The sequence below is a fragment of the Semicossyphus pulcher genome, unplaced genomic scaffold, assembly GCF_022749685.1.
Source record: "Semicossyphus pulcher isolate SPU_LCO1_2020_fin unplaced genomic scaffold, fSemPul1.0.p SCAF_16, whole genome shotgun sequence".
NCBI lineage: Eukaryota > Metazoa > Chordata > Actinopteri > Labriformes > Labridae > Semicossyphus > Semicossyphus pulcher.
Window position 1 is genome coordinate 18,295,084 of NW_027211670.1, and position 24,602 is coordinate 18,319,685.

The 24,602-nt window shown below is 44.4% G+C and overlaps 2 protein-coding genes across 2 annotated transcripts; both read right to left on the reverse strand.

Moving 5' to 3' along the window:
- Window positions 1–893: 893 nt before the first annotated feature.
- Window positions 894–18,179, reverse strand: fam53b (family with sequence similarity 53 member B). The gene is made up of 5 exons (XM_069664520.1): window positions 18,015–18,179; window positions 10,863–11,096; window positions 9,992–10,052; window positions 6,820–7,583; window positions 894–1,966 (listed from the first exon to the last, which is right to left on the reverse strand). The coding sequence occupies exons 2-5, from the start codon at window positions 10,950–10,952 to the stop codon at window positions 1,640–1,642; spliced, it is 1,242 nt and encodes a 413-aa protein (XP_069520621.1). The 5' UTR covers window positions 10,953–11,096; window positions 18,015–18,179; the 3' UTR covers window positions 894–1,639.
- A 3,661-nt stretch (window positions 18,180–21,840) lies between these two features.
- On the reverse strand, window positions 21,841–24,033 carry hpdl (4-hydroxyphenylpyruvate dioxygenase-like). Its single transcript, XM_069664931.1, has 5 exons — window positions 23,339–24,033; window positions 23,081–23,247; window positions 22,840–22,991; window positions 22,574–22,701; window positions 21,841–22,410 (listed from the first exon to the last, which is right to left on the reverse strand). Exons 1-5 carry the CDS (start codon window positions 24,031–24,033, stop codon window positions 22,209–22,211), a joined length of 1,344 nt encoding a protein of 447 aa, XP_069521032.1. The 3' UTR covers window positions 21,841–22,208.
- Between the last annotated feature and the right edge of the window lie 569 nt (window positions 24,034–24,602).

Sequence of the window (24,602 nt, forward strand, 5' to 3'; positions counted from 1 at the left end):
TTAAACAAAACTCAAATTAAAGGGCTCAAAAAAAGTTGGAAAATACTTAAAATAGTCTAAAATTGAAGTGAGAGTAAAGTAGAAATACTTTTGAGTAGTTAAAGTAAAGGAAAATTGCAGTTCTCTAGTGAAGTAGGAATATTTCTGTGTTTATTTTATGGAGTATTTATAATTTTATCCTCTGTGGAGCTTCAGAACAAGAGTCCAAAACAAATTACCCTGTGATGACATTAAAGTACATCTTCCATCCATTCAATATCTCTACCCCTTATCCTGTTTAGGGTCACATCTAACCCAGCTGTCATTGGGCGAGAGGCGAGGTACACCCTGGACTGATCACCTGTCAGTCACAGGGCTGACACACAGAGACAGACAACCTTTCACACTCACGGGCAATTTTAGAGTCACCAATGAACATAGCGAGCATGTTTTTAGACTGTGGAAGGAAGCCGGAGTACCCGGAGGGAACCCACGCATGCACGGGGAGAACATGCAAACTCCACACAGAAAGGCCCACTTTGTCCAAACTGGGATTTGAACCATGAACCTTCTAGCTGTGGGGCAACAGCGCTAACCACTGCACCACCATGCAGCCCCTAAAGTATATCTTATAAAATTATAGTACCTGATTTATTGCATTAAATCAATCACATCACTAATGAAACCAGTCGCTAAAACACACTTAAATCCAAATCTCTTCACTGTACATCTACACAAAGAGTCTCCTTCAGTGTGAGTGGCTTTGGGTCTATTCACACCTATTTGCATGTTTCATTGGACTTTAAAAGCGACAGCACATTTTCACATCCTGTCTGAACACTTGTGAGGAGAGTCCTCATCTGGCATCCCAGCTTTAGTGAGTAAAGACGCAGGAATGATGTGATTCCAAATGACACATTTAAAACTGTGTTTTATTTGTATAGAAATATGCTCATGTTTTTACATAACTTTGTAGTTACAAATCGTAAAAAGAAAGAATATTAACGCTATTAGCATCACAAAGCTTCTCTCAAACAAAACGGGAGCATAGATCTCGGAGAAGCCCGATGTTATGGTGTGAAATGTTAAGCTCGTCTTTACAGGTTGTGTGTGCGTGCAGCTTGTTGCTCAGTAAGAGTGAAAGGGGCTTTGCTAACAGTAGCTCTTTAAGTAGTCTCCGCTGCCGTCCATCACGTACCGACGTACGACTGAGGAAGGTCAGAGGAGGAGTCGTGTTCGAGTGCAGAGAATTTGTACAAACCTGCTGTGAATTCTCGCCACATGTAGTACAATGAAGGTAATCAGGGTTACACAGAAATGTTAAAGACCCCAGCTCTGAGCCAACCTTAATATATCATTTTTATATCTATCAGTTCTGTTTTCTCCACCTGAATCCGCCTTCTTTGTTCTCCTGAGACACAGTTGAGATTCCCCGCAGCGGAGGAGGAGCTTCTGACTTCACAAAGTCCCAAAGAGTGGACTTTAAGCCCACAAAGCGTCTGCTCAATCTCTCCTTGAGAAAAAAACAAAACAAGTGCTGGACGCTCGCGGCGTTAGCTTTCCACTCGCTTTGTCCTTAAGACTATCAGTACTGTTCGCTGTACCACCTGGTGATAAAGTCCCCTACATAAGCTTCCCCCGGAGAGGAAGACAGTCCAGCTCAGTTCCTCTCGATCTGCTCGATATCGAGCTCGCCTCCGAGCTGATACACGTCTTTCCTCATGCTACAAAGCCCCGCCCACAGAGGCTCGCTGTCCTTCCCGTTGGTCGTCCCCGGCGCGTGCTCGCTCCAGTCCGCCTCCTCGATGGTGGGGTCTGACGGCATGTTCTGGCCCGCTTTGGTCCCAGTCTGAACGTCTTCCAAGCCGCTTGAGTCGTCTGTGTCGCAGTGATTCGGGCTCCTGAGAGTGAAGAGGGTCTGGTTAGACTCACAGATGTCCTCGCCGGTGATTCCAGGGCAGCTCAGGCTGTGGAAGTTCCGAAGTTTCTGTAAAAAGGACAGAAAGATTGTTATTTCTAGCAGCATAAAATTGATTTTCTCAAGGAAAAGAAGCATACTCTTTCTCCCTTGTGATGCATATTTGGTGAGGAAATCAAACAACATTCTCATCTTGGACTATGACCTATGTCCAAACTAGGGCACAGCAAAGCTAAAGGCATACAAACACAATCCCTCTACTGTACTCATACCATGTGTGGGTGAGGTCAGAGCTGGACACTGGGCAACAACCACTACAATAAAAAAAATGTTTAAAGGGTATAAATTTAGCCCGCAGTACACGCTGGAGCAACTGGTAGTTGGACGAGTGAGAGTCTGAGGTCCAGCGGGAACCCAGGCAGAGAGTGGCCAAACACCCCGAGGGCAGACATCACTCATGTAAGCCTTTTGACTCCGCTGGCCTTTCACTGGCACCGCACAATGAACACATACATCTGGGAAAACTTCCTCGGGCAGATCCACATGTGCCAGCACGGCTGCAGGCGAGTCCTGTGACAGCTGTGCGGGCTGGAGCGAGAGGCTTTATGACAGGCTTATCCAGCTAATGTGGAGGAGGCAGGACAGCTGCGTCGTGCCCGACCACGGCGGTGTGAGAGAGCGGAGGGGCGCAGGAGAATAAGGCCTCTGTGAAACCTCCCGTCACTTGTGTGCTAACGCAATAGCTAACAGGCAGGGGACTGTTGGGGATGCAGCTCACAGCCAAAAGTGTGAACTATGGCTGCGGCTAATCGATAGGTTAAAGATTAAGCTACACGTTTTATGAGTCTGCTAACTGTAAAGGTTCAGGAGCACAAATCATCTTCTACCTGCTTGATTTGTCAAAATAAGAACTAACTGCTTCACATTTTAAGACAATGTTAACATATATAATGTTACAATGTTGGATGTCTGTAGGTAAAAGTATGCTGGAGTAATCCCCAGGCTTCTCAGCTCAGTCTGCTGTGAACGCCAGGTTTCACACTGTTTTTTCTACACGCTGCACTTTGTGACATCACAAAGTGCAGCCTCAGCAGGCCAATCAGAAGAAAGTGGGCTTGTAGGGACGGGGTTTCTTTAAAAGGGACGGAGCTGACTGAGTCGTTTCAGGCCGAGGCTGTTTTTTTTAACTGTAAATTATGCTAAGCTACTCCACAGGTATCACAGAGTGAAACATGAAGCTTGCGATTAGCATAATACCCCCCCTTTAAGAAATAATGATCTGAGGTACAGAAAAGCCTGCAAATCCTCAAATTTGAGAAGCCAGAGCCTACAAATATTTGGCATTTTAATGTATACATTACCTACTAGTTACTTATAAAAATTGTCATTAAACTAAACCTTTATTTAAACCTTCACATTAACATAGAACCCTAACAACACAGCATAGACAAATACACAGGCTGCACGTACTGATACAGGTTCAAGAAATAATTCCTATTCCAACAGCTGCACCAGCATCTCACTGAGACTGTGTGTAGCCAAAGAGGTGCTTGAATTTAAATGCTAACATCAGCATATGAAAAATGCATTCATGCTATGTTTGGCGGGTATATTGTTAACCATCTTATTTTAGCGTGTTAGCATGCTAACATTAGCTTTTTAGCACTAAAAACAAAGTACAGATGTGGGTGAGGAAATATTTTTATAAAAGGAAAAATGTTGAGCTCATGATGGGACACTTTTTTGGGGGTAAATAGTCTGAACTTTTCTAGCCTTGTGACCACTCAAACCACTCATTCACCCTTTCACGCACACATTCACAAACTGATGGCAGAGGCTGCTCAGTAAAGTGCCCGACTGTCAATCAGGCATCACATTCACACACCGATGGCTTTGGGTGTTCAGTGTCTTGCCCAAGGACACTTTGACATGTAAACTGAGGGACCTGGGGATCGAACCATTAACCTTGACCGACTCTACCACTGAGCCACAGCCGCCCCATTTGTTTACTATCCTTCCCATTTAAGTGTGTTAGCATGCTAACATTTGCTGCCTGTCATAGTTTTGCAAGTTTATTTTCGAAGCTAATGTGTTTGACATATGAAAACTTTGAGCTCATGATGGATCACTTCAGGGGTCAATCATCTGGCAACAACGAATGTCGGTACAAAGATTAAGTGCAATTGCAGCTGATAGTTTTGGAGATATTTTGGTGTGGACCAAACAGTTGGAAAAATGGACATGAATTGCAACCCACTGGGTTTTTGTTCATCTAGTCGTCCTCCCATTAAAAGGCTCCGACCTGCGTGTAAAGGGACCAAAGCAGCTAGATCTCTGAATAAGGCAGAGAGGAAAGGATCAAATGTAAAGTTATGATCCATGTCTTTGACCCCACACTGGTGAGAAAGGTCTCACCCCCGGTCAGCGGCAGTAGATCAAATGGGGGCCCCGCTGTTTTTCTTGGCACTGGCCGAGCGGGTACATTTGTCAGCACCGGGCCGGTGTCACATTGCTGCCTCCTGCATTAGCACTTCAGTCTCCACTGTCTTCTGGCCCAGACCATGGGAGCAAACTGATAAGGCCGGGAGCAGTCTGGAGTATTGCATTAAAAAAAATGTTCCATTGACATTAAGTAGACCGAATATAGCTCACGCAGAGGTAGAGAAAACATCACAGCGAGGGTCATGAATAAGTGCCGCCTGCATCCATGTTTGTCCGCTTCTGTCACCTCCCTCACAGCGAAATGGAGAAGAGCGCAGAAAGTCTCCTCATCCATACTGACCTTGACTCTCCGTCAATAAAAAGCTGATCAATAGCTCATGAGGCCCGGTTGTGGCAGCGATCCACCCACTGAGCTGAATTTACAGAAATCAATATCTCTTTACCCAACACGCATCTCCCAAGCGCGGCGATCCATAACCTCTGCCACAGCTGCTCCACTTCCTGACATTCATGGAGCCGCAGAGAAGGGAGCAGTTTCTCGCTGAGTAAACTACACCGCCGTGTGTGCGTGTGTGTGTGTGTGTGTGTGTGTGTGTGTGTGTGTGTGTGTGTGTGTGTGTGTGTGTGGATGAGAGGACACTTTGGAGACACACTCAGCACTGTGAGCAATCTTTGAATAGAAAGGTGACTTTGAATACTGATAGGGTGACGCGCGAGTTTATCGCTACAAGTGAGGATCCTTTCCACTGTGATTTCCTGAATATTCAAAGCCAAACACTAAAGTCGGGCAGGCTTAAAGGGCCAGTTCGCCGATTTTCAACCACAGTCATATCATGCTATCATGAGGAGCTAATGCCATTATGGTAGGAAAAAAATGCACTTTGGCTCTGTGGCTTTGGAGGACGCTATTCGCTTCTCCAATGGGCCCTGGAAAACCTCCAACAGACTACGTAAAACGCATCATCTGGCGGAGGCCAGGGAGCTCGCTAAACTACACTTCCTCAATCTAGGACGCCCGCCTCCGATGTCATGTTTAAAATCGTCAGGTTTGCAGATTTCGTAGACGATGCACCGGTATATTCTCGTCGTATTTCGGATTCTGTACCGCTCTGAGCCACTGCCTGCAGCGATCAATGTCCTTGACTGGAAAACAGTAGTATTTCACTCCAGCGTCTCTCACTGGGCCGTTCCTTTCTTAGAGAGGGGCACAATGCACGCTGGGTGTTGTAGGAATGTAGAATGGGCGAAACCACGAGCTGTTTGTACAACTTTCTCCACAGCTATGGCGCCAATTACAAATATTATTGCTTCTATCGATGACAGAGAACACCAGCTTTGACTGACAGTGGCTTTTTCCAGGGGAGAATCGCTCCTTTAAACAAGCAGTCCAAAAGGAGGAAGTTCAATTTAAAATCATGCAGAACAAATAAAAGCAATTCCTGATGTTTCAAAGCTAGCACTTAAACAGATAACAAAAAAAAAAGAGGCATTAAAACAGTTGAATGGTTTCAAAGGCTTCCTTCCCTCCACCTGAGCAGAACACCGGCGTCACGGCGGTCCCTTTCAAAAATACAGGAGGAACAGAGATCACAACGCACGGACAAGCAGGACACATCCAGCGCCAACAACCTCAGCACCCCGGCGTTCCTCTGTGAAAATATTGTCAGTGGCCTCGCCTGAGGCTCTTTTCTCCGCGCTGACCTCGTCCCCGTTTGTGTGTGTGTGTGTGGCGTCTGCTTGTCGTGACACAGCAGCGCCGTTGTTAAGGCGCTGCTGAACTCTGCGTGACTTCCTCTGAGGGGGGCCAGCGCTGCGTTTGTGATGCAGCCGTGTGAAAACGTTACGATCCGGGCAAAGAGGATCAAACGGGTTGTCTGTTGAAACATGGTGAGGGACAGTGAGTTTTATAAGATCATTCTTTTAATGAAATCAGGCTCATCTGATCTCCTGACTGACTCTTTAATTCCTGCATAAAAAGGGCAATTTCTTTGCTTCCTGCTCCTCGTTTCAAGTGCAAAAAACACACGCCCACATAAAGGAATGTGACCCAGAGCGGGCCCGCATGAACGGATGGATCGCCTCCGTTTGATGACAAGGCCTGCAGAAACACTTTGAGGTGTGCTGAGGGAGAACAGACACAATGGCGTGACCTTCTATGGAAGTGTTTGTTTATCCAACATGGAAGCGGCAAATTGCCACAACAGCAGAATATAACTAGCAAATGTTTGTGAGACTGATGGACCGAGAGGAGTTTCCAGCTGGCACGGCTGTTTCCTGAGGGTCTGGTCTCATGCTCCAGAGGGCTGTCACGAGGACGACTGATATATAAACGCCACATAATTGCCGCTGATTAAGTGTATGTACCATGCCTTAGTGCAAGATTAATAGTTAAGTTATATACAGTTTTTATGCAGTGATTTTAAACAGGATAAACAGAGAGAGATCGCAGTATATCATCCTGCAATATCTGTTACACCAACCTGTGTCATCTTGGCCAGGTCCAAAGAAGGCCTCTGTTTGTGTGTGTCAGCTGGACGTCTGCGCTTCACGCCGATCTTCTTGTCGTTGAGGACGCAGGGTTGTGAGCGACTTCTCGCGAGACCCCCCTGTCCACCGCGGCGCTCCAGCTCGGGGGTGGAGTCCGGGGAGCTTGCGGGCGAGGGTCCACGAGGCTCAGGGAGGCAGATCTGTTCGTGAGAGAGGTAGAGGGACTGCGCTGGGGGCTCTGAGGACAGAGGCATGGAGGAGGAGGGCGTCAGGCCGGAGAAGGCAGAAGGGCAGGGCGGACGCTGGGTGAAGCAGGGCTGCTCCAGGGTGTTGGAGCGGGCGGGCAGGCTGAAGCTGGAGCTGCGCTGCATGGCCGGGAAGCCGAGCTGCGAGTTCCCAACACCCCCGCGCTGGACGCTGCCTCCGCTGTGGCACCTCCTCTTCTCCACCGTCGTCCACACGCGGGAGCCCTGAGGGCGCCAGGTGGAGCGGCACCCGCCGAGCTCGTCCGAGCAGGACAGGGACCGGCACTGCCGCTTGCTGGGTGGGGCGGTGGAGTGCGAGGACGCAGCCTCGGTCAGGTTGAGGTCCTGCAACAAGCTGGTGATTGTGCTGGAGGTGGAGCCAACATCCCAATCCCAGTGGGAAGAAGTCTTGTGCACCTCTGGCAGGACGTCCCACAGGCTCTCCAGGCTCGTCCCAACCGGCCTCTGCTGCACGGCACAGCTGTGACCCACCTCGTGCCAGCGGCTTGTCTCTGCAACAAAAGACCACATTCATATATACTTTAAATATAGACATTTTTAATGGGCTTATTTGTACACTCTGTACTTGTACAGCTTCTGTTCTGTTAAATGTGCTTCCCTCGATTTCATTAATTCATTTGTACATCACTTCAAACCAAAGCAGCCGCCACATGAACACATGTAAATGCATCAAACTAGGCTCCGAGCATGAGACAGTAAATCTTTAAGGAACTCTGCATCTCAAGTATTGGCTTGTTAAGTCTCTCGTCTTTTCAAATTAAAATAGTTTGAACAGCTTCATAACTCCAGGCTGCACTTTTATTCCGTAGTGTTGAAAGGAATTTAAAATAACGCACCAGATTAAAGGTGCAGGGTTTATGTATGACATTCAGATATGGTGTTTAAACTAGAAGATCAAAACACAATATGATAATCACTAAATGGAAGCAGTTGTCTTAAAGTTAGGGACATAAAGCTGTTTTTAGTGCTAAAGTTCTCGGTTCATGAGAGGTTAAGTTCGGCAGCCTCAACACAGATAACGCCCCCGACACTGCTGCAGTCTGGGTCAGCGCGTTGATGCCAGCATGTGTACTTTGTATTGACACTACTCTCTGCTTTGCGTAATTGGCACTAAAAATAAACCCCGTCCTCCAGGCACTGCTTTAGTGTCACAGTCTGTGAGCACGGCTTATAGGAAGAGGGAACAGCAGGGCTCAATGTCTCACCGACTCCATAACCAACCGCACGTCTGCTGGAAGCCTTGATAACATGTCAGTAACCCATCATAAACATCAGACTACATGTTTTTTTGTTGTTGTTGGGATCTGCCATCGCTGATCCACTCTGCACCAGCACCATAGCAACCGTGCCAGGAAAACACCTGTTACTGCCACGACGCAGCCTCTCTTGAATCGTTGAAAGGGTCGGCCGACTGAACTGGTCAGTCAACTCTGAGTCAGACACCGAACGTCGAAGCCACTGCCCACTCCTGGTATGCAAAAAGTCTATTCTTCTCCGCTGCAGATAAAAATCCCCAAAATACCATCTACAGCACAGGGGCAGGGCGAGGAACAAAGGGCAGTATTAACAACACCTACTGGGACTGATGTGTTCTGCCAGTCTTACGCACTCAATGCCAAGTAACTCGAGGACAGAATGCCATTTAATCTCGCAGCACAAAGACTGTAAACGCTCTCACTCATACTGCTAGGTAAACTGAGGTGACTGGCCTTTAAAGTCAGAACAATATTTCCAACTTAAGGACAACATGTCCGCTGCTGTGCAGCACGCAGGAGTGCCGTGACATCCCTGCCAATGATAAGCTGCAAACACACAGTCATTAACCCACGTTGTTCTTGGCAGGAACACCTGTCAGACATGTTCCACATAATGCAGTGTGACCGGCGACCAGATGCAGCAGAGGCTGGCCTGCTGCCCATAATTTCTAAGAAATGTTACAATAAGACAAGCGTCTCCAAACAACTGCTGTCAGCAAATCACGTCGCTTTTTCTGGCCTCTGTAAGCAGCAGCGGGCTGCTGTACTGTACGTACATGATTACTTTGTGATGGGAAGGAAGGAACATTAACTGACAACAGAGGCCCAAACAGGAAGAAATATGGTGAGACGAGGGAGAACAAGAACAAGACAGGAAATAACAAGAAAACACAGCATAGAAGAAGAAGAAGAAAGAACAAGAAGACAAGGAAGAACAAGAAAACACAGCATAGAAGAAGAAGAAGAAAAGAAAGAACAAGAAGACAAGGAAGAACAAGAAGAAGAAGAAGATGAGAAAGAACAAGAACAAGAACAAGACGAGGAAGAACAAGAACCAGAACAAGACGAGGAAGAACAAGAACCAGAATAAGACAAGGAAGAACAAGAACAAGACGAGAAAGAACAAAAACAAGACGAGGAAGAAAAGAACAAGAACAAGAACAAGACGAGTAGGAACAAGAACAAGACGGGGAAGAACAAGAACAAGAACAAGAACAAGACGAGGAAAAACAAGAACAAGAACAAGACGAGGAAGAACAAGAACCAGAACAAGACGAGTAGGAACAAGAACAAGAACAAGAACAAGAAGAAGACGAGGAAGTAGAAGAACCAGACGAAGACGAGGAAGAACAAGAACCAGAAGAAGACAAGAAAGATCAAGAAAACAAGGAAGGAAGAAGAAAAAGCAAAGGAAGAAGAAGACGAAGACTGGCACCTCTCCAGCTACCGACCCCAAAACCCTGCTTGGTCCGTACCAGGACTTCCCGAGCCAAGTCCCTAGAGACTGAGCTACTGTCTACCCCACGGAGTTAATACATTAATGTATTTTACCATTCTACCATTTCTCTACTAGATTCCCACAAGTTCCTACTTTGCCAACTTTTCTATCAATATAATAGTGATAATAAAAAACAGACTCTTACCCATGAGTCCACAAGAGAAGAGTGCCGTCCCCTGGGTCATGGTCTGTGCCTGGAACTGGAACTGCAGAAATGCAAGAGAGATAAACGATAAGCTCGCCAGAAACCAGAGAGTCCCATACATAGCTTTGCATTAAAAACAAAAAGGTTCTGGCAATGACAAGTCAATAAATCAAAAACTTGAGGAAAGCTACATTTTGTGTGTGTGTGTAGTCGACACACATTTTTGGCTTATAAAGACTAAGTGCGATCCGTCAGCAGAGACAGAGTGTTCCTTTATAAATGCCTCTGATTGACACTCTGCCTCAAAAAATGATGACTTCACTGCACGAGGCCGAAGGGGCAAACACAGTCCGCATTAGTCGAGGGAGTTTCTCACTCGGCGCTGGAAAGAAAGAAGCTTTCGACTGCATGCGTGCCGATTAGAAAATGATTCAGAGCAGCTCGGCCATGTGGAACTAAAATACTCCATTGTCAATTTGGGTGAAATAAGTGGAACACGGGGGATTCGAAAACCAGATGACAAACGCCCTGCTGATAACAGTTGGCGGCTATTATGATGCAATTATTGGTAATTGTAGAATAAACATCCCTTTTTACAGCTTCAACATCTGAATACTTCTTTCTGACATCGCTTCCTGACATTCAAGGAGGAAACATGAAGAATTTTCCAACTAATTTGACTCATGGGAAGTCAAGTTTGAGCTGCTATTAGGGTTGAATGAAAATAGGAAAAATATAAAAGAGAGCCGGCACTAATTTCTGGATTCAGAGCAGCACCAGTGACGCCTGTTGGCATGGCAACATATACAAATAAAATGACACATTTCACACAGGAAAAAAATGCTTACACAAGTAGAAAGTATTCCCTCACCTGGCCCAAATCTGTCCTTTTGGATGTTACATCGTCGGCACCCTTCTTTTCCAGTGTTTTCTTGAATATGATCACCATTGCAACGCACATCCTTGTCCCAAGTGGTTCCAGTGAGGGCAGGAAGAGCTGGCGGCCATCTTGGCGGGCACGGTGCGAGCTGGCGGGTTTCTCGTTAAGCTTAAGACAGCAGCCCTCGACTCCTTGCAGGAATGTGCTTCACCCTTCGGCCCGATCCTGAGCGGACACACAGAGATGAGCACGGGATTAGAATTCAGTGCATTTCTGACGTTCTGCGAACCATATAAGCAGAGAACAATCCAGCTGGATTGGAGAGATCAGATCTCCCCGGGTTAAGGCTCTGAAACGCTGTTAATGGTGAGCAAACCCAATGCTCTCCTTCAGGTTCATGGAGGACGTGGGCTGGTCCACAGCACTTACAATGGAGTTTAAACACAACACAAAAACACACGTCTTTAAAACAATGAAGAAAGAGGAGCGCTTTAAAATCATTCTGTAGGTATGCTGTGTAGCAATGGGGAGAAGGGTGCCTCTTTCATTCCCGCACCATGCCCTGAAAGCCGCATGGTTCCTGCACCATGTAACTTGGGTTAAGCAAGCAGTATCTTGCAGGAGAACTGCTTTATAGTACAGCTTTCTGGCAGAAAGCCTCTAAGGCTTGAAGAGATTGACCGCGCAAAAAGCTGGACCAGAATAAATCTGGTTGGCTGTCACTCCTTAGTGAGGCGTTTAATTGCACTCCAAAACTGTCGGGGTGGAATATCGCAAAAAACGGATTCTTGCATAATTGGTTTTTGAGTACCAGAACTTTAAACTTTGACAACTTCTGCAGCATAATCCAATCCTCTTTCTTTGATTCAAGCAACTGTTGCTAAATATGCTAATTCAATGACAGGAATTTGGTTGCAGTGAGGACGCAACAGCGCTACCAATTACATGGAAGCACCACCATTAGTAATGTTCCCAAGAAACTGCTGAGTAAGGGATTCTCCAGAATTCTGCGGCTGAGTGATGGATTACTCCTGGGATCTGAAATAAAGTTCGTTTCTCACATGCCACAGTGACACTTTTTACTGGACTCTTTTTGTCTGCATTTGGCAGGTATTTCCCTGATTATGCTTCAGGAGTGGGATGAGAAAATTCTGTATCATCCATCCAACTATGCATCCATTTTCTCTGCTGTCTCTCCTGATCAGGGTCTCGGGGGGCTGGAGCCTACCCTAGCAGTCATTGGGCAAGAGGCTGATCGCCAAGTCAGTGACAGGGCTGACACATACAGACAAACTTTCACATTCACACCCACACATACGAGTCACTAATTAACCTGACAGGCATGTCTTTGGACTGTGGGAGGAAGCCGGAGTACCCGGAGGGAACCCACGCATGCACGGTGAGAACATGCAAACTCCACAACTAGGAACCTTCTAGCTGTGAGGCGACGGCGCTAACCACCGTGCAAACGCCATACCATTACACATAACTACTGTAAATAAGCTGTATACAGCTAGTTTACCCCATTAAGACACTAGTTAAACTTGTCAAACTCACCTGTCAAGCCTGCAGGCATTCAGTACGTGATACTCAGAAGTTTTCCCAACTCCAGCACGTACAAAAGTGAGAGAGGGAAAGTGGATATTCAAAAGAGATCTGTGGTTTGACAAGCTTCTTTTACTCTCATTTGAGTGAGCAAACACCACCGCTTCACTTTGATTTGCAAGGCTCCGCCCATGTCACATACTCGTCTGCAAGTTCGCTTCCGCCCAGCCGTGTCACCAAAACATGAACTCTATACCATGTTTTGTTCTTGCCTGTCCGTGTGGAGGATTATCAGTCATCTGTGTGAGCGAGTTTCCTCAAAGTGTTCCACACTGGAGCGCACAGAGAGGAATAGAGCAAAGTCAAAGTTGTGTAATTGAATACTCGGGGGCTGGCTGGGAATAGCTGACCTTGCGGTTATCAAAACAACCCTCCTCGCATTAGTGCTGCACCACGGTTACAGTGAAACAGCTGATTAGCCACAGATGTAAATCTAGGTAATCGTCACAGAGAGTTTATACTAGAGTCAGGGAACAGCAGAGGGACACAAGACGGTGCGAGGATGCCTGCAAGGTCGGAGGGTGTCGGTCTGGGTGAATGACAGAACAACTGCAGGGGGGGGGGGGACAGAAAGATACAGTGTACGTGAGACAAAAGAGAGCTGTGTGCAGAAGATGAGACACCGTGGGAAACAAAAGAGGCGACATCAGAGGTTGCAGGCGGTGGGGTGGGGTGGAGTGTGTGTGCAGAGAGCAGGGGGGGACATGCTGGAGGAGGCGGTGGTGGTGTTTGCATTGAGCATATGATGTCCATTACAAACACTTATCACGTCAGGAAAACAAGTTAAACACGGGGATGTTTTTAGCAGCGGCTCAAGGACGTTTGGCAGCTTTAACTATAAAAAAGAAAAGAGCTGATCAAAGCTCGGGCTTTATATGTGCGTGACCATTAACCACACCAATCTGTGTTTTACAGCAGAGGTACCGAGGGACTTTCTGGGGCAGAGGAAGCAGTTGTTTACATGTTAGCGTTAATGGCTCGGTGATGGATGCAGATGGCATCGACGCAGAAAGAAAGAACTGGCAAAGTCAACCGAAGCTCTTTAGGATGAAGTTTACACAAACAGAAAAAGGACACTGAATGACATTTTCCTTTCCTTTGGAGAATGGAAAAAGTCAACCCTTAGCTTGACACACTGGACTCTAAGCTGTAAACAACATCTATAACTCCTGAACCTCCCAGTCCATCATCTTTCTTATGTTTAAGCGTTACGTGTTTATCCCATAAATCTGCGCCGAGTGCTTTAAATGGGCGAGGTTTATAACATAATTATAAACATTCCTCAGCTCCGTGACATAAGTTGAGCACACAATTATAGAAGCCTAGCCCCACAGCCTTTGAAAACCACTCTTGACAGCTTGTGAATAGAAAACATGTAAAGAAGCAAAGCCTGCTTCTTCTTGTACGGACAAAGCATGACTTAGATAGATGCACTCGCTTGAAAGTGAATGTAAAATGTAGCTGAAGCTTTAATCTGTCACAAGCATCTAGAATTCTTGCCAGAGGAGTGGGACCCCTCCTTCGTGCGTCAAACCCCGAATCACCTCCATAATGATGCTGCCATTATCTGGAATCAGTGGGAGCCTCTACGCCTCTGCAGCCCGATAGCTCTTTATCTAGGCTGGGGCAGCAGCCACCGTGACATGTGAGAAGTCTAATCTCCGAGAAGGGGAAGAACGTTTCGCGGCCTTTCCCTCAGACGTGGCTTTCCATCACATCGCAAGCCGTCTGCTGACTGACTGCAACGCACTCTGCAGTGACAGCAGCCTTCTAGAAGAGGCGACAGCAGCGCTGCCTTGGATGAGCTGATGCGGACACCACACATCCTTTGTGGTCGCCGAAATGCCTTTCAAGCGACGCTACATTGGGGGCTTTCAGAAATAGCGAGCTATCGCGCAGCCTTAAAAGAGCGCTAGATAGGATGAGGGAGGAAACCACAGTGTTGATTGGGTCAAGAGGAAAGCGGAGGCTTGCTTTAGAGCCAACTCAACATCCAAAAGCATCAGCAGAGCATGCTCTATTTTCTATACAAGCTCAGGCACAAGAGTAACATGTTGCAAATGACACTTTTCAAGTCCAAAAAGGCTACAAACTGCCAGCTTAGCCATTAGCAGAGGCATGTAAACTGTGGTCACCCATCAAAGCTGTGTTTCCCAATTAGGGCAGCTTTTCCATACATTGCTCAGACTGTAATCCCGCTGGTTAGGCCAACATTACATAAGGATTTGGCAGCTTTGTGTCTGACTGACAATTACAGCTAATACTAATCCATTATAGCGCTTGGACAGCTGGTGGAAAACAACACTGTTTGACATCATTCTTGCAACGTGTATGGGCTCCTGAGCAATGCATCAAGATCGTATGTGTCGGGTTTGCATTTAAACTTTTGTATCACAGCTTTCACAAACTGACATTCAGCCTGACATGAAGCTTAAATGTTGAATGATTTGCATTTTCAGGCAGCCTCCTTTGACATTCCTGCCTGCATGGCAGTCGGATCCGTGTCCTGCTCTCAACAATCCCAGGATTCTGGCCGTCTCAGTAATCCGAGCATCTGCTGAGCACCTGAGACGGCCCGGCTCGAGGGATTTGCGCCGCTCTTCTTCACCACGCCGCTTGTGAAAGGAATGCTGGGTAAAAAAAAAAAAAAGTCTAGCTGCTCCCTTCCAAAGAACATTCCCTCTGAGGAAATATGCATATTCCTAAAAAGCTTGTTTTGGCTCTTGTTTCATGGCTTGCATAGGATCCATGTTTGGACCGTGCAGGGGTCTCGTGTCATAATGGCGGCTGTGTTGTCATGAAGCAGGCATACATGCAAGACCTGATAATTGGATGACAAATTGGCAAACCAGTTCTGCTTTTTCTGCAGCATTTCACTGTGAAAACTCAACGTTCCTAACACCCCAAACTTTCCCATTTCGGTGTCGTCATTAATTAGTTGCCACAAAGGGCAGGTGCCGCCGCGTTTCGCCACGGCTCAACGGCTGAAAGGACATTTATGAAAACTCATTGTACGCCGCGAGCTAGCCCACAGCTGTCCGCATGTTCACAGAAATTAGGCGATGTCAAACAGGAGGCACACTCTACATTTAAAGCAGCCAGTGAATAGTCAGAAATGAGCATGGCTGGGAGGCTTCAATAGTTGGTTATCAGGCTCAGTAGAGGGCCTGGGGTACAGCCAAGGTCCCACAAGCATGCAGCTGCCCACTTACCATAAACACAAAGGCTCAGCATGGCTATGCACGGCAGCCAAGGAGGCCTACGTTTTCAAGCAGGCCTGCTGTTTAATTATCTCATACATAATCACTTGCACTGTATACATTTGTCCGGAACAAGAGCTTTGTTGAGCACCGTAATCGAGGCTTTCAACACACCTGTCCGAGTGGGAGAAAAATGTTGTCCACTTGAATGCTGAATCTCACAAAGTCTGTTAATTACAAAGGGTTGAAAACACAACATCCTTTCGCTCTCACAGCGGAATAACATTGCATTTTAATGCGCCCATATAAGAATAAGTCAATGGAAACAGCCCCATTAACTTTCAAGCCAAATTAAAAATAGAGGGGAACGAGTGCTCTTGAGTTTTATATGCAGGAATTTATCCATCCCCCCACACTGACCATATATGCACTCATGAAAAAGCATGACAAAGCTGGGGAACTACTTTCTCCCCCCAGGAAAGTGTTTAAACAATGTCATAACAGCGTCTTTACAATGCACAGGATCACAGCGAGCCTTGCAATGTCAAAGTATTTTCCCTGATATGAACAAGGGAAGAGGAATCATCTGCAAACTCTGATAGGAAGCCTCTTTATTCTCTGAGCTAAAGCTGTTCAACAGTTTTTCAGATGAGCTTGCCAGCCCTCCAGGTGGATGCCTCTCAGTTTCAGAGGGAAAAAGGCTCTGAAAACTGAGCTCGACCAAGTAACCAGCACAAACAGTCCCTTAAAGCCCCCTTTTCCAAAATCCCTCATGAAAGGGAAATGAGTTTGGCAAAGAAAGTAGTGTGACGGGAGCTCACAGAATGTTACACGCAGGCTACAGAGCAAACAGGATTTTGAACTCAACAGAAGGGCCACAAGGAACTGATGAAAATATATGAAATATACATGCACAAGAAATACTTTCTCCCTTTTTTTCCCCTTCTATTCTAACTTGTAATTTATGCCTGTAGAAGCCACTTGTGAACTTAAGTAGTCGGATTCGTGGCCAGGGGACACGCTGAGGAGTTCAGGTTTAACAAGCTCTTGTGTTTATGATCCCACAGAGCACCAAATTGCAGAATCTGCTGGATTGTATGTCAGCCAGCAAGCCGTGTCTTCATACCTGAGGGGAAGGTTGTCTAGATAAAGATAAGACAACATTCCTCTGCAACGGCACAAACTGTAACACGGGCAACAAGAAAGAGGGTGACATGGCATGGCATCTGTCGGGTACAAAGGCATGCACCCGGGCAGGGGCTATAAAAAATGTATTAAAGCTGCTGTGAGGAACTTTTGGTTTGTGTTGATTTTGGCACCCCCTGTGGACAAAGCCGTACCTCTTATCTCTTTGCTGATTTTGTCCTGTACATGCTTAAGTGGTGGTTTTTAACAAAGAAATGTCATCCTGCTTTCTTTAACTGTCACATGTATCACTCACTTAAAGTTTAGCCCTGGAAAATGTAAACAAAGGCAGCGTGCAGTTAATTGCTTCGTCTGACACCTACCCCCCCCCACCAGTGGTTTCAGGCATTAAAAATAACTGTATAGAAATAATCTTGTCGCCGATGGTCTGGTTTGCTTTTGTAGGTCATATAGAGCAATTATTTTCAGTCTGTTTCATAGCCAGATAAAAACTCCTCACAGGAGCTTTTAAGTACAAAAAAGCACTGACCTATCTTGCCATGTGTGCCAAGCATGAGTGAAAACCACTTTGAGATCAGTGTTTTTTTTGTGCTTCAAAGCAAGCCAATTCACGTTAAATGCTTTGGATCAAAGGGAGGTAGTTTCTCTTTGCAAACTTCGTGGAAATTTGGATCACTGTGCCAACTAATCTCATAAACAAGTCAAGCATACTTTGGGCTTACAACAAGAAGACAAATGGATGATACTGAGGCAGGGATTATTTTAAAACTGAATATGTTGCAACGTGTTTAAGCTTCATAAACATATTGACACTTGTTTTATTAACCTCCCCCATGATATTTAATTGCATTTATGTCTTTATAACTTAATTGAATAGCATAAAAGACAATAAAATAAGATTGGAAGCAGCTTTTATGTAAGTGATACTCCAGACAGGACAGAAGGGACAAAGCTAAGGCAGAACACATGAGGAAAAGTTGCTATGCTAACTTCTTACAGCAGTTTAGCTTCCAAAAAAAAGACTACTTTGTTATAAGTCACTTCAAATTAAATTCGCCAGCTTAAATGCGAGTCACACACTTTGAAAGCACAAGGGAGCATCACACTTCCCACTTTACAAAGTAGCTTACACTTCCATAAGTTAGCTACCAGCACAGAAACTTAGTATTTGACCTAAAAAAGTACCACTCACAAGCATCACGGTGAGCGTCTCGGAGCTCCAACAACACCACCGGGCTGCTGGTTAGTTTCGCTGGACCATGTTGACTTTTTTTTCTTTTAGCAGAAAGACCAGAACAAGGCAGGAAGTAATGCGAACAGGTCACCTCACGTCCTGCTCCAGGCAGCTCCTGCAAACTACAACATTACCCCAGTGCTCTACTGTCCAAGATTGCACGCTAATGAGCCTGTGACAACATACACGGGCGATACCACTTTTGACAGGGGCCGAGGGGTGTCCGGGAAGTTACTCGTACTTTTAAATATTTGACTTCGAGGTTAACTTATTGCGTTATGTGGCTTATTAGGCACTCTTTTTAACTTCTACCGAATTTGTTGTGGTAGAAAGTAAATGAATTACTTTATTTCTGAAAGTCTTTTTCTAACTCTATCACCCACCTGCTCGTGTAACTTGTGGTCCGATCCAGCCTGCAGTAATGAAAGGTAATCACAGTTTTGAGCTGTGCATATAGACGAGGTACTTTCACAATATACAGACGTGTAACATGATAACTTGCCATCTGCGTGCGGCTTCAGGAGCCAGATAGAGGAAGGGTGTATACATTGATAGTTCCCCCTCAGTGAATTTCACTTCCAGTGTAATAAGGGCTAGTCTTTAAAAAAAAAAAACAACTTTATGACAAACAGATGTTCTCCTTTCAGGAAGTAATTTTTGGATTTATCATGATGTAAATCAGATGCAATACGCTTTTATTTAACTGTTCCGGTTTAGTTGTCTATATAAAGCGTACACACATTGTGCAATAACTATTCACACGGTCACCTGCACGTGATATCACTTAGGGAAGTGTTTTCAAACATGTTTTACCTGCTGCTAGCTTAAAATCGAACCACTTTAAAGAGTTCAACCTAGATTTCGTTCTGCGTTTCTGTCATTCAAATACTTTTAGTAAGCCTGAAGAGCACGTAAGCAGGAAGCAGACATTAAAGGCAAGTATCTGGTTTCTTTATCATCCTGTAATCATCATGCAACCCCTCGCCTTTCTAACACAACATCTAAAAAATGATTTCATTCATGACAAATACCCCACTAAAGTAGGGCAAGTGAATTTTATTAGAATGCCCCTAAAAGCAGCCCAAGAAAAATAGCTTAACAAATGTTTTTTATCATTCCTATCCTTTCACATCATATGCAGTAGGTTCATTTATTTTATGAGGGGCTGAAGTTAACACTGGGCCTCAACAAGGGTGGGGAGCTGGATCTCACCCCTGGCAGACACTATTGTTAATCAAGGAGTAACATCTGTTGTGTGCCACTAATCTCCCCCAGACTGTCCTCCTCGGTTTAATACTGTCTGCCTTTTGTGTTAAAGGGCACCAAGGATTTGTCTCCTGCACTCTGTGGGTGTACAGTGTGGGGGTGACAGGGTTGTTTTTGACTAAAACCCCCTTCAGCTGTCTGGCAATTTAGCAAACAAATGCAGAATTTCGGAAACTTTGCATGTTGGATTTTGTAGCCCTTAAAGGCACAGGCGATTCCTCAAGAAGCAGCTCACAGCTGAAAAGTGGGAGTCCTGGAGTTCAACAAGTTGTTGCAGTGTGTGTGCTGTGACTGTCAAAACCATAGGGGGCAGTATCCACCAATCATAGCGCAGCAGAATTAAACTAAAACATAATAGCTTTTATATGTTTGAGAAACAACAAGCTGTGATTAGGTTGTTTTGAATCGTTTCTGTTTGACCTTGTGAGTGTAACTGCAGCCAGCATATGGTTAACAGTAAATAGGAAGTGAGGTTCCAACTCCCAGTACTGAGACCCCATGCAGAATGCTGTATGCCATCTGTGGCTCACACTGGCCGCAGACAGATGGCTGTTACAGGCTCCTGTTACAGGAGCCATCTCTTTTCAACTTTAATGAACAGATAATCCTCTTCATCTCTCACATAATTCCACATCTTATGAGTTCAGATTTATCAGTTTTCATTCATAATTTTGAAGATTTAACTCTGCTTAAACTGTACAAGATATTAGTTTTAAAGTAGCACTCTTATTCTATCTGTAGTAGTAATATTTGTTTGTGGAATTTACAAGCTTTATATGAGTGAACATAAGTCCCACATATATAGTGACTTTTAAAAGGTTTAGTGTGGCCAACAGGGTGACACTGGAATAAAGAAAAACACTGACACCATTTGTCAAAACGCAGAAGTACATCCATTCGCATTATGACTTTTGACAGCTTGTTGTTCACTCTCTTCTCCGGTGTAGCACAAAGAGGTTCTGTAACTACAGTCGGAGCGTAAACAAAAAGAGCATATGGCTTTCATGGAACTGAATCATAGTTTCATTGCTTCTCATCCCTCCCACTAATCCCCGCCTATAATGTTTATAGCCAAGTTAATTGAACTGGCACGTCCCTGTGGGTTTTGAAGATTCCTTCTAAGACGCTCAGAAGCAGAGTGTTTGCCAAAGCCTGCACATCGCTTAAACCTCTGCAGCATCTGAAAGACGTGCAGCTGTTCTTCCAGTTCATAGGTACTGTGTGAGCGCTCAGACCGTATTTGTTTTCTGACATTATATGTAGAAATTATTCGGTAAATTGACGGGCAAAAAGTCTACCTTTTACATGTTTCAAAAGGGGGTAAGTTAGAGCCAATGTACCAACTTAAAATTCTGTTTAATATATAAGAAGGGTAAGGTTCAATGGCGATAAGTGTTCTGATCCCTAAGTAGAAATACAACAAAGTAAAAACACTCTAATACAAAAATCTAAAAATTACTTACATTTCAAAAGGAACAGTATTTATCATGCAGAAAACTGCCCCCTGGATGTTGTCTATTAGTACAGACTATGGGTTACAATCAATAATGTTTTATTGTGTATTATACAACAGTTAGTTCCGACCAATTAATCTGATTGGACAAGAGGCATTCCATGAGTGCTGATATACAGTACAACAGCACTCCGCCTCAGCCAGGTGTTCTAAATACTGTTAATTAACATTACAGCAGACTGTACATGTCTACATTAATCAAGCTGGTACCTCACACAGCAGACTCTTGTGTCACTGGTTGACGATGAAGTAAAACATACAGAAAAATGTACATGATAAACAGCTGATATGTGGTGACCTGTAGACACAGAGTGCAGGAGAATGTTTGGGTTGCTTGGCAACAAAAGTCCAGTTTCAGTTAAGTTGTGGGACTATTTGAGTTGGTGGAGCAGAAAAAAATCGATCTGTTCATTAAAAGATCATTTTTTAGCAATATCACACTCGAGGTTATGATGTTATACTGAACATCATCACCCCTGTGATTATCTGCTACAACTGAATCACAGCCGTGATGATATTCAGTATAACATCATAACCTCGAGTGTGATATTGCTGTTATACAACAGATACTTCAGATTTTTTTATTAGAGTATTTTTACTTTGTTGTATTTCTATTTAAGGATCAAAATACTGATCACTGCCTTATCCTTCTAATTGATTAAACATCATTTAATGTAGGTATATCTTTATATATATCTAAGTTTCCTTTAGAGCAATAGCATGCAGCATGCAACACTGTCACATAAATGTAGTGGAACTTAAAGGACAATATGGTGGAAACTGAAAAATGGACACAATCATGTGGGATACCATTACTTTATATTTTAAACTGTAGTTTCTTTACTCTCTGGCCAGTAGCGATATTTACCCAAGATGACCTAAGAGATTTAAAGAGCTCTTATTCTGAAAACAAGCCCACCCACATTTTAAGAAACACAGAGCACATTTGAGACACAATAATTGGTCTTCACGGTCAACTGTGAGTAACAGATTTATTAAGGACCAGTTGCTTTGGAGTCAGTCAGTCGCGTTGCAGTGACAGTTAAAAAACAAAGACATCCATTTACTGCTGCAGTGTATATTTGTTTTAACATTTCAAGTAGAGTATGCAACTTCTGTTTTTGTACCAGTTTATCACAGTGCAGTTTTTGATCTTTTCAGTCACGGTCAAAGCTTAATAGTAATACAATGTATGATTTGTGCTTTGCTAGCAGTGCAACATGAAACTTGAAACAACCACAACTGAAAAACAGAGCACTTTTAGTAACTTTTTAGTAAATAAATTACATATTTTTTCCCCTTACAAATGCTCTCACATTGATGTCAAAACACACACAGAAAATAAACAACCTCAGTTAAAAGTATAGGCGTGATTAATATTGAGCAGTTTGTACAGTTTTCGGGGATCCCGCTCCGTCAGATTCCCCCCTCTCGCTCTCCATGTGCGCCTGCACCGACTTCCACAGCGCTCTGATGTTCCCCTCTCCAAAACCTGTCGCTCCTCTTCGCTCTATCAGCTCCAGGAAGAAGGTGTCCTCTGCGAAAATGGGCTTGGTGAACACCTGGAGAAGGTATCTGGAAACAGAGGATAAATTTGCGTTGCAGCTAATTTAGAAAAAGTCTATTCAGAGCAGCAGCAAGAAAAGATGTCTTTTTAGTCAAAACAAGCCCACTTCATGAAAATACACTGCTTTACACAGAGGATAGCCTGCAAAGGCTGCTTCCGATTGCTTCTCACTTTTTGCTGTCGCTGGATTCTGTCTGTGATGAGGGATCCTGGTGCAGGTCTGTGTCCAGCAGAATACCATGCTGCGCGAGCATCAGAGGGTCGTGTCCTGCTTCCTCTATCTCCTGCTGTTTTCCCACCTGTCACAGCGTGCAGCACACAGGTAGAAGAGTAAATATGACAAAAAAAAGTTTGTGTTGTGTTCAAGCTTTTTCAATAAAAATGCCATGCCATGTCTTGCTATTATTCAAGTAAAGTTCAGTCAGAGCCACTCAAACCTCAGTGTAGTAGGCCAGAGGAGGGGAGAAGAACTGGACCCCGGCTTCAGCCATCGCATGTGCAGTAGACACAATGTTTTTAGTGTACAGCCCAATGTGCTGGATCCCCGGGGCTCTGTGCTTCTCTATGAAGGTGTCAACCTGATTCCTGCCTGAAATTAGTGCAAGCACACAGCAATGAGGTTGTAATATCATCACTTCATTTGGTAGAGAACAAACAGGGTGTGGCTGCTGCTGTTACCTTGTTCAGGCAGTGATTCTCCAATGACAAACTTGCAGTCGGGCTCTTTTTTGTCCACTGAGGGGAGAGCGATGCCTGCCTCGCTGCATTTCCAGTACTCCATGGCGGTGAGACGTATACCAATGCCCGCCTGGTCTATGACAAAACCTTCGTCCACATCTTCATTACTGCTCAGAAGAAAAAACTGTTAGATTATTTCTTATATAAAGATGAGGGAAATAGAAAATACAACAGGAGCCTTAGCGAATATTTTCTCACCGATCAATGAAAAACCTCTGAAAACCAAAAAGCTTTTCGTACCACCTCATGACCTGGTGGGTTGTTTTCCTGGGACAGGCATAAGTTATGTGATCAAAATGTGTGATTGGACAAGAAATGTCCTCCTCATCCAAGCTGCAGTCCTTTTCAATGACATCAAACCCAGGCAGGAAGCTCCCCTCATATTTAGTCCTGTCAATTAGCGTGTGGCACACATTTCCCACAATAGATTTAACCACCGAGTAGGTGACATGCCCACTCTCGTCCTGCACTGTGGTGGGAGGAACCAGGAAATTGCAGCCCATATGGCGAAGAGTTTCGAATGACCTTTCCACATCCTCCACCTCGAAACACACGTTGCTTACAGTATCCACGGGGTAATGCGGGCTCACATCGTAAAGACATCTCGTAGAATAATCCTGGTTGTATTTCCCCACGTTTACCCGGTGTTGACCGGATGAATATTTGTTTGTGACGCCTACTTGTTCTTCATTCATTCCCGCATCACTGCGGTTTGGTCTCTCATTCACGACGAAAACTGCCGCTCCTTTTCTGAAAGCAAGCTGCCTGGACCTGTCGGTTAGTCTGGTTGCAAACAAATTAAATTTAAATTTAGATACAAGGTCATTTGCTATTTTTTCCGCGTTAGAAACGTGGAGCGAAATGTGGTGTAACCGGTGTAAGTAAGCTGCCATGTTTGAATGTGACGTTGTGATAGGGGGCGTGTCCAAAAATGTAGTAAAACTCTTATCAAAATGTATTAAATGTTTATTATTTAAAAATATATATATTCTTATGTATGTATGTATATATTCTGTGCGAAATACAATATCAAGTTTATTTTAAAATCTATATTGCCATTTTAAATAAGTATTGATTTTACCTAGAGGTCGGTAAAAGGTGATTCGTAACACAAAAATCTTTGGTAGTATTACACAGTATTTTTAATACATAGTATTTATGTCGTTCCCTGTGTAATATTTATAGATTTTAGTTTAAATTACAAATAAATTAGAACGACTTACTGATTTATGATATTCATAATTGAAATGTTGCATAAGTATAGTTTGGATAAATTTGCTGTCTACAAATACAAGAAAATGTTTTATTTATACAATTAGACGATATAACTTCTTCCTACAACCAACGTAATATTGATGCTTTCAGTGTTTTTTGAAAAACTCGGATATTTTAAAACTATCTGGTTAAATGTCTATCATCCAGTTAACAACAACCAATCAGTCGATCAACTTTTATTTATATT

What these genes read in the sequence shown, in the direction of transcription:
- fam53b (XM_069664520.1), bottom strand. Translation starts at nt 10,952, where the DNA reads ATGTGCGTTGCAATGGTGATCATATTCAAGAAAACACTGGAAAAGAAG. An exon ending in AAAGGACAGATTTGGGCCAG is followed by an intron (nt 10,053 to 10,862) that starts GTGAGGGAATAC and finishes GCATTTCTGCAG; the next exon opens with TTCCAGTTCCAGGCACAGAC. An exon ending in ACCTGGCCAAGATGACACAG is followed by an intron (nt 1,967 to 6,819) that starts GTTGGTGTAACA and finishes TCCTTTTTACAG; the next exon opens with AAACTTCGGAACTTCCACAG.
- hpdl (XM_069664931.1), bottom strand. Translation starts at nt 24,033, where the DNA reads ATGGCAGCTTACTTACACCGGTTACACCACATTTCGCTCCACGTTTCT. An exon ending in AGAATCACTGCCTGAACAAG is followed by an intron (nt 22,992 to 23,080) that starts GTAACAGCAGCA and finishes CACTAATTTCAG; the next exon opens with GCAGGAATCAGGTTGACACC. An exon ending in GAATCCAGCGACAGCAAAAA is followed by an intron (nt 22,411 to 22,573) that starts GTGAGAAGCAAT and finishes CTCTGTTTCCAG; the next exon opens with ATACCTTCTCCAGGTGTTCA.